This window comes from Primulina tabacum, chromosome 8, assembly GCF_025594145.1.
Source record: "Primulina tabacum isolate GXHZ01 chromosome 8, ASM2559414v2, whole genome shotgun sequence".
In the NCBI taxonomy this organism is placed as follows: Eukaryota; Viridiplantae; Streptophyta; class Magnoliopsida; order Lamiales; family Gesneriaceae; genus Primulina; species Primulina tabacum.
The window spans coordinates 30,678,226-30,691,251 of record NC_134557.1 but is presented as its reverse complement, the minus strand read 5'-3'; the positions used below and the strand labels follow the sequence as shown (position 1 = coordinate 30,691,251).

The 13,026-nt window shown below is 39.0% G+C and overlaps 1 protein-coding gene across 1 annotated transcript; it reads left to right on the top strand.

Moving 5' to 3' along the window:
* The first annotated feature begins 444 nt into the window (after nt 1–444).
* LOC142552492 (uncharacterized) lies at nt 445–1,080 on the top strand. The gene is made up of 2 exons (XM_075662195.1): nt 445–893; nt 986–1,080. Exons 1-2 carry the CDS (start codon nt 485–487, stop codon nt 1,000–1,002), a joined length of 426 nt encoding a protein of 141 aa, XP_075518310.1. The 5' UTR covers nt 445–484; the 3' UTR covers nt 1,003–1,080.
* Nucleotides 1,081–13,026: the final 11,946 nt, after the last annotated feature.

The window sequence follows — 13,026 nt, the reverse complement described above, 5'->3', positions numbered from 1 at the left end:
ATTAACATTTATCTGTTTTACTTTTCAGTACAAATCTTTGACAATGTCATCAATTCGCAACCCGCTTTCCGCTATTCTCGAAAAACATGTCTTAACCGGACCTAACTATCTCACTTGGCTAAGAAAACTGAAAATAGTCCTAAACTCGGAAAAGATCGCATATACACTAACTGAGTCGCCCCCTGTTGAGGCTCTGACTAGCTGCACTCCCGAGGAATTGCAGACCTACAAGGAATGGTGTGACCATGACTTGAAGGCAAGGTGTTATATGCAGGCTTCGATGAACAATGAGCTGCAGAGGCGATTCGAGGATGCAAAGAATGCTGCTGACATTCATTTGCACCTCAAGGAGCTCTTTGGTGAGCAGACTCGGCCTCTAAGGCACGCCACAGCCAAGGAGCTCATCACTTTACGCATGCGAGATGGGGCTTCGGTCCATGAGCATGGCCTAAAGTTGATTGGGCTCGTGGACAAGCTCATTAGCATGGATCTGATCTTGCCTTTGGAGTTGACCACGGATGTGTTGCTGCTGTCGTTGCCTAGCTCGTTTGATCCTTTTATCGTGAACTTTAATATGAACAAGCTTGAGCCAAGCCTTGAAGAGTTGGTGAACATGCTTGTGACTTTTGAGTCCACTATCAAAAAGGAGAAGCTGGCTCTTTATGTGGGTTCTTCATCTGGCACAAAGAACGATCCACATGGGAAGGGAAAGAAGCGTTCTTTCCAACGTCCCAAGAAGAGCGTGCCCTTGAAGAGGCAAACTCCGGGTCCCGTTGTGGCAGCCGTGCCAGCCAAGGCTGAGAAGACAGTTGACATCTGTCATCACTGCAAGAAGCCTGGACATTGGAGGCGTAACTGCAGGGAATATCTTGCCCAGAAGGGTTCTGGCAAAGGTATGTTCTACATTGAAGTAAATATCTCCATTAACTCTACTTCTTGGGTATTGGATACCGGCTGTGGCTCACATCTCTGTAATGATTTGCAGGTGATGGGAAGAAGTAGGAAGCTCAGGGAAGGTGAGACCTTCTTGAGGATGGGCAATGGAGCAAGGGTTGCTGCCAAGGCTGTGGGAGATGTTTATTTACATACATTTGAACAATGATTTTAATTTTGTTTTGAGAGATGTTTTGTTCGTACCAGACTTGATTAAAAACATTATTTCCATTCCTATGCTTGATATTGATGGATTTTCTTGTTTATTTAGCAAAGGTGTTTGCAATATTTACAAGAATGAATATTTAGTTGGTACCGGAGAACTTGAAAACAATCTCTACACCTTAAAATTGAAAGATATTCCACTTAACAATGTCCAAGCAATAACAACAACAAATAAGCGCAAACAAGATACTCTTAATTCGGCACAATTATGGCATGCTCGATTAGGACATATTTCCTTAAGAAGGATGAACAAGCTAGTGGGAGTTGGCATGTTTGATATGTCCGATATTAATGCTCTCACGACTTGTGAATCCTGTCTAAAAGGAAAGATGAACAAAATTCCCTTTAAGGGCCATGCGGAGCGAGCCAAAGGGTTATTGGATTTGATCCATACCGATGTGTGCGGTCCGCTTAGCATCACCACTAAGCATGGACATGCCTACTTCATCACCTTTACCGATGACTTTTCGAGGTATGGGTATGTGTATTTGATGAAATACAAGTCTGAAGCCCTTGAAAGGTTCAAAGAATTCAGAAGTGAAGTAGAGAAGCAATTAGGACGAAGCATCAAGACACTTCGATCGGATCGAGGTGGTGAGTACTTGAGTGCCGAGTTCCAAGAGTATCTTAGGGAGAATGGGATTCTCTCGCAGTGGACTCCGCCCGCTACACCGCAGTTGAATGGTGTTTTGGAGCGTCATAACCGGACTTTGATGGACATGGTTCGGTCTATGATGGGGTTCACGGAGTTGCCGCCATCTTTTTGGGGATATGCGCTTGAAACAGCGGCACTGTTGTTGAACAATGTCCATACAAAGGCAGTTGACAAGACTCCATATGAGATATGGATGGGTAAGCCTCCCAAGTATTCTTATCTTAGAATATGGTGGTGTCCTGCTTATGTGAAGCAGGCAGTGGGAGATAAATTGGATAGTCGATCCATTTTATGCTACTTTGTGGGATATCCAAGGAATTCCGTTGGATATTATTTCTATCATCCCCAAGAAACAAAGGTGTTTGTTTCTAGGAATGCAACCTTTTTGGAAAAGGAATTTCTATTGGATAGAAAAGGCGAGATGATAGAACTCGAAGAGGTTCGAGAGACACCCACAGTTGTAGAACCCACACCCAATGAGCTAAGTGAGGAGATACAAGCTCCTAGAAGATCCGAGAGAGTCTCGAGACCACCTATGAGGTATGGTCTGCTTCTTGAAGAGGGCCATGATGAGCCTAACCTTGGATGTGATCCAAGGACCTTCAAGGAAGCATTATCTGATGCCGATTCATCCAAATGGCTTGAAGCAATGGAATCTGAGATGAGTTCCATGCATTCGAACCAAGTGTGGAATCTAGTGGATCCACCTGAGGGAACTGTTCCCATAGGGTGTAAATGGATTTACAAGAGGAAACTTGGGGCGGATGGGAAGGTATTGACCTTCAAGGCGCGATTGGTAGCAAAAGGGTATACTCAAAGGCAAGGTGTTGACTATGAGGAAACCTTTTCTCCAGTTGCAATGTTCAAGTCCATTAGGATTTTGCTAGCCATAGCTGCATGGTATGACTATGAGATATGGCAGATGGATGTCAAGACTGCCTTCCTTAATGGGGATATTAAGGAAGAGATTTACATGTCTCAACCTGAAGGGTTTACATCTATCGGAAGTGAGCATATGGTATGCAAACTTCAAAGATCTATTTATGGTCTTAAGCAGGCATCTAGGAGTTGGAACCTCAGATTCGATAGTACAATCAAAGAGTTTGGTTTTACTAAGAATCCTGAGGAACCCTGTGTGTATAAGAAGGTCAGTGGGAGTGCTGTGACATTCCTTGTTCTTTTTGTTGATGACATTCTACTCATTGGGAATGATGTAGGAATGTTGCAATCAACTAAGATATGGTTAGCAAGTAAGTTCTCGGTGCAGGACTTGGGTGAAGCATCATTTGTATTGGGAATACAGATCTATAGAGATAGATCAAGAAGATTGCTTGGTCTCACCCAGTCCACATACACTGATACCATCGTGAAGCGGTTCTCGATGGATGAGTCCAAGAGAGGACATCTACCAATGTGTCATGGCGTGTCCCTATCCAAGTCTATGTCTCCCAAGACTGATGCAGAGATAGCGGCGATGACACGAATTCCGTATGCTTCGGCTATTGGTAGTATCATGTATGGGATGATATCTACACGTCTTGACGTGGCATTTGCACTAAGTGTAGTGAGTAAATATCAATCCAACCCTGGTCTTCCACACTGGAAAGCTGTGAAAGACATCCTCAAGTATTTGAGAAGGACCAATAAATTGTTCTTGGTCTATGGGGGTGGAGAACTGAAATTGGAAGGCTATACCGACTCTAGCTTCCAAAGCGATATTGATGACTCGAAGTCAACCTCTGGATTCATATTCATGCTCAATGGTGGTGCTGTCTCTTGGAAGAGTTCCAAGCAAGACAGTACTGCGGATTCCACCACTGAGGCAGAATACATTGCTGCATCGGCTGCAGCAAAGGAGGCTGTTTGGATTAGGAATTTCGTCCAAGAGTTGGGCGTCATTCCTAATGGAGTTGCTCCTATCCCGGTGATGTGTGACAACACGGGAGCCATAGCTCAGGCGAAGGAGCCAAGGTCTCATCAGAAGTCCAAACATGTATTGAGAAAGTACCACATCCTCCGAGAGATTGTGGAACGAGGAGAAGTGTCGATCGAAAAAGTCGGCTCCGCAGATAATGTTGCTGATCCACTAACTAAGCCTTTACCAGGACCATCATTCGAGAAGCATCGCGAATCAATGGGTTTGAAGTATATGGGTAGTTGGCTCTAGTGCAAGTGGGAGATTGTTAGAGTAGGTGCACGTCGAGCCAAGTGTTGGCCGAGTGTTCACGATGAAACTCTATGTATAAACGATCTTTATTTTAATAATATTTGAATTTATTATATTGGCGCATCTTTATCTGTATACCCATGCTAGTTGCATAGATAAAGTCCTTGAATATACAAATACTAGAAAGAATATGAGATGCTCATATGATGAGTATCATGAAACTCATATTTGGAATACTGTATATTCTAAACGGTTTCTAGTCGATTCAGCCGCCAATAAGAAGGATATAGGCCGCTTGAGTTAGAGACTAGTATCTGCGATGTGAGTACCATGTTCCATTGGTAGGGGACATTGTGATGTCCGAGCATGCAGATAGGTGCTCCTGGTAGAGTGCACTGAACAACCCTCCATAAAGGACTTTTCAAGTGGTTCTCACTTATCGAGTGGAAACGTCCTAGTTTATGGGTTACACCGTTAGTCCTTATGACCCGGGACAACATTGAGACTCTATGTGCTAGAATTACACTTTAACTTGTTTACCGACTCTCAAGGGGTCATCAGGTGGCAAGGTTGGGTGTTCTGTCGAAACACATAGGAGTCGATGCATTGTAGTCGGGGATTCACCACTTACCTTCGGGTATGGATATCCTATGTGTTATCATGTGTATGTAGGTTGAAATCTCTGATCAGAGTATGGTGGTAATTATGAAAGGGGTTTCATAGATTACACCATCGATGCAACTACGACATGAAACATAGTATCGATTCATTGACAACTCTCGATATACCAATGGTTGTCGAATCGGTCAGGATATATGAGTTGAAGGGACCGTACTGTACGATAACCATAATTGAATGGTTCTTGCAGGCACTATCATTTGAAACCTAGGGAATCATGTAAGAGATGCTGCTAGGCGTTTAACATGATTGGTTGGGTATTATCAGACTTGAGTTCTGACGTTCTTGTTATCAAGGAGTTGATAAGTAAGAATGGAGCAATTGGGGTATGCTCATATAAGGACATGTTTAGTCCGAATCACATGGAGATGTGAACCCACGGCTAGTTGTATCAATGAACCATTGAGGGCCACACAAGTACTTGCTTTCTAAATCCCGATGAGAAGTAAAATAGTTCAATGTGTTGAACGGCTTATAAATGAGTTTATAAGCGTAAAGAAAAATAGAAGTATGACTTCTATGAGAGAAATATAAATTTTAATTTATGGAAGTGTTCCTAAATTAAAATTTGGCCAAGTGAATAATGTATTTGAAAATTGTGATTTTCATAAATATTATTATGGACTAAATTAAATTAATTCAAGTGTTGAATTAATTAAACACTAGTGGGCCTAGTAGAGTCCAAATAATTAAATTAATTCAAGTGTTGGATTAATTAAATATCATTGGGCCTTGTAGAGCCCAATTGGGAATAATTATTTAACTAGTGGGCTTGAGTAAAATCAAGTAAAGTCTAATTGGGCTCAAATGGGTTTGAGACAATTTAAATAAAAGTCCATGGGCCCTTGTAAATTGTTATAAGCCAACATGCAAAGCATGCATGGGAGGTGAAGAGTTGGGGAATACTTTTGATTAAAATAATGCATGGCATGCTAGCTTTTGGATCAACTTTTTGCACTACCAAGACAACTCTTCCCTACCTCATTCTACACTAGCTTGGCCGAAACATAGAGAGCATTTTCTCTCAAAATTTTTCTTTCACTTTTGTGTTCTTCAATTTGTTGAAAACACTATCTTCTCTTTGAAAAATCTTCTTGTTTTTCTAGTGCAAAACAAGAATGGATTTACCTAACAAGTGGTGGGCCTAATTTTGAAGGAGGAGGAAGCTTGTAGACTTGTCATCCATTGAAGAGCTTTGTTGTTTAACAACGAAGTTGGTGCCATTCATCAACCTCAAGAGGTTGATAGGTAAAACTATTTCTAACACCCTAGGTATGACTTGTATGGTGTTTGAATGTAAATGTTGCACACAAACATGGTGGCCAAAAATTTGAGCTTAAAATTAAAAATTTTTGACTTCCGTTGCGCTTCCGGCCACCGTAACCGGTCCGCTAACAGTTGGCTCACGGTCTGGCTTCCTCCTGGCCTTTGCTGTGACTGAGGAGTCGTCGGTGGTGGCTGATAGGAATGAACACCTGACGATCGTCCACCTGTCTGAGCCACTGATCCAGATGACTCCGCTCCCTGAGATCTCTGGGTACCTCTCATTGGACACACCCTACCAAAGTGTCCCTGCTGTCTGCAGATGTTGCAACTACCAATCACTCCCTAGCATTGCACAGTCGGGTGTCTCCCTCCGCAAGTCCTGCAATAGACTCCAGTATAGCTCCGGATCTGTCGAGCACCACCGGAGCTAGAAGAACTGCTCCCTGACTTCTTAAATTGCTTTCCTCTAGCTTTCAAGAAGTCCTTCTTTCCACCACTGCTGCTGCCACCCTCAAATCTGGGAGGTGGTTGTTGTGGTCTCGGTGCTGGAGGAACAAACGAAGCTCTTTTCTGTCTCATCATACCGGGTTCAGCTCCTTTTGCTCTATTCAGGGCATCAGCAAAGTTATTCGATCGCCCGGTGTTCACCAATGTAAAAATCTCGGGGTTCAAACCACTGATGAACTGATCAGCAGTAGCTTCTTCGCTTTCAGCAACATGTGGAGCAAATCTCAACAAAGTAGAGAACTTTGTCACATATTCCTCGATGTTTAACTGACCCTGTCTCAGATTGGCAAACTCTGCCCCCTTGTCTTTCTTGTACGACACTGGGAAAAATCTCTGATAAAACTCAGCTTTAAAAACATTCCAGGTAATAGTCGTACCTCGATGCTCCAATGCTCTCTTTGTCTGAATCCACCAATTCTTTGCAACATCATGCAACTGGTGCCCAATCAGTTGGACTCGTCGCTCATCTGTGTAATCCAAGGAGTCAAACAGCATCTCTATGTCATCTAACCAGCTCTCACAGTCAACAGAAGTCTCTGTTCCTTTCAGGGTTGGCGGTTTAAATGACTGAAACCTTTTCAGCAGTGTTTCCATCGGAGTTGCTGTCACATCCATCGGATTTGCAGATGTACTACCCTGTTCAGGTACTCTTCGAGGAGGCATATCTGATTACCAAAAAGGTTAGCAACCAAATACAACAAACCTGTTTCAGTCCTCCTCTGATCATCTTACTGCTGATCGAGAATCGGTTCTGATTCATTCTCAATAATACACGTTACCAAATCAAATCAGATAGTCAAGTAAACATGTATTTTAAAGTAGTAAGTCATGCTAGCAATCAAAATCAAGGAAAGAAAACTCATTCTATCCCGCTCACTAGCTTCTATCTCAGTCTAAGGTACCTACTGCTCTGACACCACCTGATGTGGGGACCCGAACCTAATCCATCTTCTTAATCATTATTAGGATCATTTAATTAATCTGGGTCTAAATTTTTTTCTTTTTTAAAATACAATTGCGGAAATGTAAAGTAATCACTCTGATATAATTATCAACATAAAGTACAGATCATGTACAACATATGTTTATCGCAACTAGAGTTCAGCCACTACATCAAGTACTAAAAATCACTCTACTCTAAGTCCGGATCTCCACGATAATCTTGAATCTCTCATTCTCTTCGTGACCCTGATCCTGTCCCACCTGTTGTCATGCACACACACAAACAAGACAACAGCCGGATAACTCCGGTGAGAAATACATCCCAGTATAAATAATGTGAACATGCAATCATATAAAACATATATAAAAGCATGAAACAAATATCAATAACATGTATCAAATCTGAAAGACATGAATCGATATAAAACTGTAACTGTAACTCAAACTCTAGACTCATCATCTCAAACTCGACTCATTTCTAATCTAGGGATCCCGATCTGAATAAGAACGCAACGTTCTCCCATCTACTTTACCCCAGCTAGATGGTGGTACGTTCTTAGTCCCAGACTTTGGCTGTCTATATCGAAGATCTGCAATAGGAGTCGGTCTTCTCCTCAGTATATCGATATATATCCAAAAGTCCAGTGACTTGGCGGTTCTTCCATGGCGATTCTGCCAAAGACTAGGCGGATCTGCCCAACTCTAACTCATGCTTTGCTATAGATCAATAGATTAAGCGTATCAATATCAAGAATTGCAAATATCAATGCAATAATCATTCAGTATGTGATTTTGGGAAACTCAAGTCAAATCTAACTCGAGTTGTGCAATCCCGAATCAACATTGATTTATACCTTTCTCTCTGTCAATCTGACTCTGTCGAAGTCTCGAACTCAAATCTATCAATACTCAATCTGACAATGACAATAACGAGGAATACAATATCAATACCCCACTCAATCAATACTGGATATAATCAAAACTCAATCAAATTCTGTTTCAACAGCATAACTGTACAATCTCAATATACCCAGCAATATAAATCAATCAGATATCCATTCCCACAACTCATAATCAATAAGATACAAATCTGATATCACATCTCAGTCAAATCAACTCTGAAATTCATAACAATTCTACATGGTATCCGTTCTTCAATCTGGTATCGATTATACGATGTCTAACATATCAGAAACACCATATATGAATCATATCCGATTCTGGCAATATCATAATTTCAAGACATATCAGAACATAAGAAAACTTACGTCCAGTTGAAGCCTGCGTCGATAGGAACTCAGTACTGAAGTCGGATTGAAAATCAGACGGTCGGATCAAAATATAAAGGCGTAAGGATTTTCTGAAAGATTTCTCGATTTCCCTTCTTTGTCTCTAATGAATTCTGAAGGAAAGAACTTATATATATATCACCTTGCATGTGTAAGATACGTGTCACATTTTTCATTCATATCGATTGGCGCTCAGGCGGTCATAAATTTCCGCCCGGGCGCTTGCTCGGTGCTCGCGCGGGAGATTCTGCCCTCACGATTAATCATTGGCGCTCGGGCGGTCAAAAACTACCGCCCGGGCGCCACATCTTCCGTCCGAATCATATTTTGTTGAACATTAGCGCTCGGGCGGTCACTTTCTGCCGCTCGGGCTCCAATAGTTCCATCTGTTATTGCACATGAGCATACTTGAATTCAGAAACAATTAAATTTAATATCTAATTGTTCAATAACTTACTTTTGTACATAATCCTATCAATTTTCTCTTTCGTTATCACATTTCTTCTTGATTTTTATAGTGGAGTATAATTTTATCGCACCCAAAGAACAGTGAAATTTTAAAAATTTTGTATTTTGATAATCAAATCTTTCATGAGCATCGTTTAATTTAATCTGACTGTTTAGATGTTTACCTTTACATTTTAAATACCGGATTCAAAATATTCCGGATTTTAAGAAGAGATGGTTCTTATTTTATTTCTTTACGAACGATCTATTTGATCAAACACATTTCTTGAATCGCCTAATCAAGTCTATGATCGAAAGCTTAATTCTTCTTCTAATTCTCACTAAAAAATATAGAAAAAAATTGCATTCATATTCTTTGGTGGCGGAACAATGGCAGCAGGAGGCGACGTCGGTGCTGGTGGAAGTGGATCTGCTGGAGATCTTGTTCCAAGGACAAGTGTGGTCGAATTTTTGAGTAGTGTGAGAGAGAGAAAAATTCTAGCATTCTAATATAATATAAAATGTTTTTTTTATAGAGTTCATGGATTGACCCATAATCCTACTATAATTCTTGAATTATAATCCTATTAATATTCTAACTTGTGTATTTTTTTTGTCCAAAACTCTACTAGGTTTTATTGTATAACTAGGAATCTTACTAATTGCAGTTGAATTAGGATTATCCAATCTTATTAATCCATGAATGAGTCATGATCTCATATAGAGATTTTCAAATTTTTACAATACTTGATATAATAAAATAACTATTAATTAATTAGTTAACTGTAGATTCTTGTAGAACATTTGATGAAGATATAATACTTAGTAATCGTTGTTATTAAATTATTATTTAACTAGCATATTCTAAATTCACTAAATAAATAATTGTAAAATCATATAATATTGATTGACGATCAATCAACGTCTATGTATCGAGAGTACAAATCTCATTCATATATTAAAAATAAAAATTTCAAAGGTCCAAAGTTTTACTCATTTATGATAGCTGCTTTTTTGTGAACTCCTTCACTAAATTAAGCAGTTGCGCTCTCCTCACTTGTGGGGCCTAGGGTCCGACATCTAATTCTAATAATTATAAATGAGGGAAAAAATTTCAACTTTTCTAAAATAAAACTTGCAGCATTTCTCCTAAAATAGGAGCATCCAAAAATATCAAAACATGTTGCAAGAAAAAGCCAAAGAAACAAAGAAAGTTCTGACAAAACAAACGATTGAGTAAAACACATAACATGTGGGTCACAGACCGACATAAACATCGACAAAATAATTTACAAGTCTCAAATGTTTGAAATATAAGTTTTAACATGCCAAAATAAACTAGTGAGCCAAAATAATCCAAGTATCATCAAATAGCTCTTAAGACCCGAGAATCCCTCTCTAACTCGCGTCTCCTCTCCTAGTCTGGAATCCCATGCCTCGCCCCACCTACCGTCAAGCACATGAAAACAAGAGGTAGCCGACATATAATACAATCAATAACATATGAAATATAAATTGACAACTAGTTCATATGAAATCCATAAAGATCCAATAAAATGCAATGCATGATCAGAAGCTGCGGGCTGTCAATAAATCTCAAGATCAAGTGAATCATCTGGTTATAAGATACCCAAGGGAAGAGGATTCCCCAGAAACATCCACCGACTCATCCGCTCGGGTGGGGTGTTGTGTTCTACATTCCCAGGACTATGGTGCGCCTATAGATAGTATTCAGGCCATAGTAGCGATCTCTGCATACACTATGCCAACTCAATTATAGCCCCATGCATCCAACAAATCAAGTCGATCTCCGCCATATCAAATCTGAATCAAAAATGGCTCAAGAATCAATACAACGATGCAAATCAATATCATCAACTCGATATCATAATAAAGTCATCTCAAGACAACAATCATCACCAAATCACAAGTAACTAATCGAGCCATAGAATTTACAATTTAAATAAAAATTATACTTTTATCTCGTATGTTATCAACCGTAACATACATTTCAAATATTACCAAAAGAGATCGAAAAGCATGGTTTAGAAGTCTTTAACCCCCGAAGTCTCCTATATTTTCAACAAAATACAATATTAACTAAAGTCTTATTCCATCCAAGAATTCGACCCAAAACAAACTAAAAATATGATATACCGATAAACAAATCTAGATTCTATACCAAACAACTTAAAGTAAATACTCTTAAGCCAACCCAAGTCAACAATTCAACCGAATTTGAAAATACATAAGTCAAGAAATCGGATTATTTATCCAAACTAAGCAATTTTTGTTTAAAATTCATAATTAATTCAATACTACTTCAACTCAAAATCCGCATATTGTATATGCAAGAAAACTCAATTATCTAAGTTTTTCTACAAGAAACTATTTTAAGAATCTCAGTAAATTAATCCAAAATTAACAAGAACAAGCTGCTACTCAAGAAATTCATGGACAAAAGTCGAAAAATGACTAGTTTCGGTAAAATGTGCATAACTTATTCATTTCTTAATGAAATCTAACGATTCAAGTCTCATTCCAAAGATAACGTATAAATCTACAATTTCTATTTTAACCAAAGATCCAGAATCCAATTACAAAAAGGTCATAACCTCGAATTACGATAGCCATTCTACACAGCTCAAACACAGAGTTCAATTGTAACACCATTTTGTAGAAAAAGCAAATCAAATCCGTTTCTTTTTGTAATTCCATTTTTCTAGTGGCTGCAAAAGTCTAACAAATAGATCTACAAGTTCTATTTGAACCACAAGTTGATATTCTTAGTGCACAATACACATAAACCCGAAAATCAGAAGCAAAAGCTGTAAACTCACCAGAAACTAACTGCAACAAGTTACGAGCTGAAAAAAAATAGCTTCAATCCAGCTGAATACTTGCTCAAAATTACTGATTTATGACTTAAATCAACTATTAGGATTTTAGGAACACAACCCTTCAAGAATTTTTTAGTTTCGACATCAGACAGAGAAGTTATGGTGATTCTACGGGAGGTGCTACAGTGGATGTGGGAATTGGGTTTAGAAATGGCTTCTTCCTTTCTCTTTCTTGTTCCTTCTCTCTCTATTTACGGAAATTTTGGCTGTATATGTATTTTTCTATTGTGTAGTAAAAGTGTACACTTTAGTGGTCAAAGTCCTAATTTTCTTCTACTGCACATTTTTCTTATAAATTTTACTTGGCCCAATAATTACCATTAATCTCATATTATTATTTGGGGAATTAAAATTCATCCCCTATAAAGATAGATTTCGTCCTCGTAATCAAATAATCAATTACAAGTCTACGATATAATGATAAATACCTAAAGTAAGACCGAGAATAGAAGTATACTTCGTTTGAATAACTCTGGATATTTATGTCTCATATTGTCTTTTAATTTCAAAGTTGCCTCCTCGACACCTTGTCTGTTCCACTGTACTTTAATCAACGGTATCACTTTATTTTTGAGTTGCTTATCTTTTCTGTTGAGAATCTGGATCGGTCTCTCAAAGTAGCTCAAAGTATAATATAACTCAACCTCGTCTGGTGGAAGTACATTAGAAGGATCTGGATGATATTTTCTCAACATGGACACATGAGAAACATAATGAACACCTAATAATGCCGGAGGAAGAGCTAATCTATAAGCCAAATCACCAACACATTCCAAAATCTCATACGGCCCTATGAATCTCGGCATTAATTTACCCTTCTTTCCAAATCTAACTGTACGACAAAAATGAGATATTTTCATAAAAACTCTGTCACCTTTCTCAAAAATCAACGGTCGTCTCCTGATGTTCGCATACTTAGCTTGCCTATACTGAGCAGCTTGCATACAACTCTGAATCAATTTCACTTTCTCTGTCATATATCTTATCATATCAGGTCGCACAACTGGTGCTTTATAT

Bases quoted from the DNA above. Each gene is read 5' to 3' on its own strand.
- LOC142552492 (XM_075662195.1), top strand. From the start codon at position 485: ATGGATCTGATCTTGCCTTTGGAGTTGACCACGGATGTGTTGCTGCTG.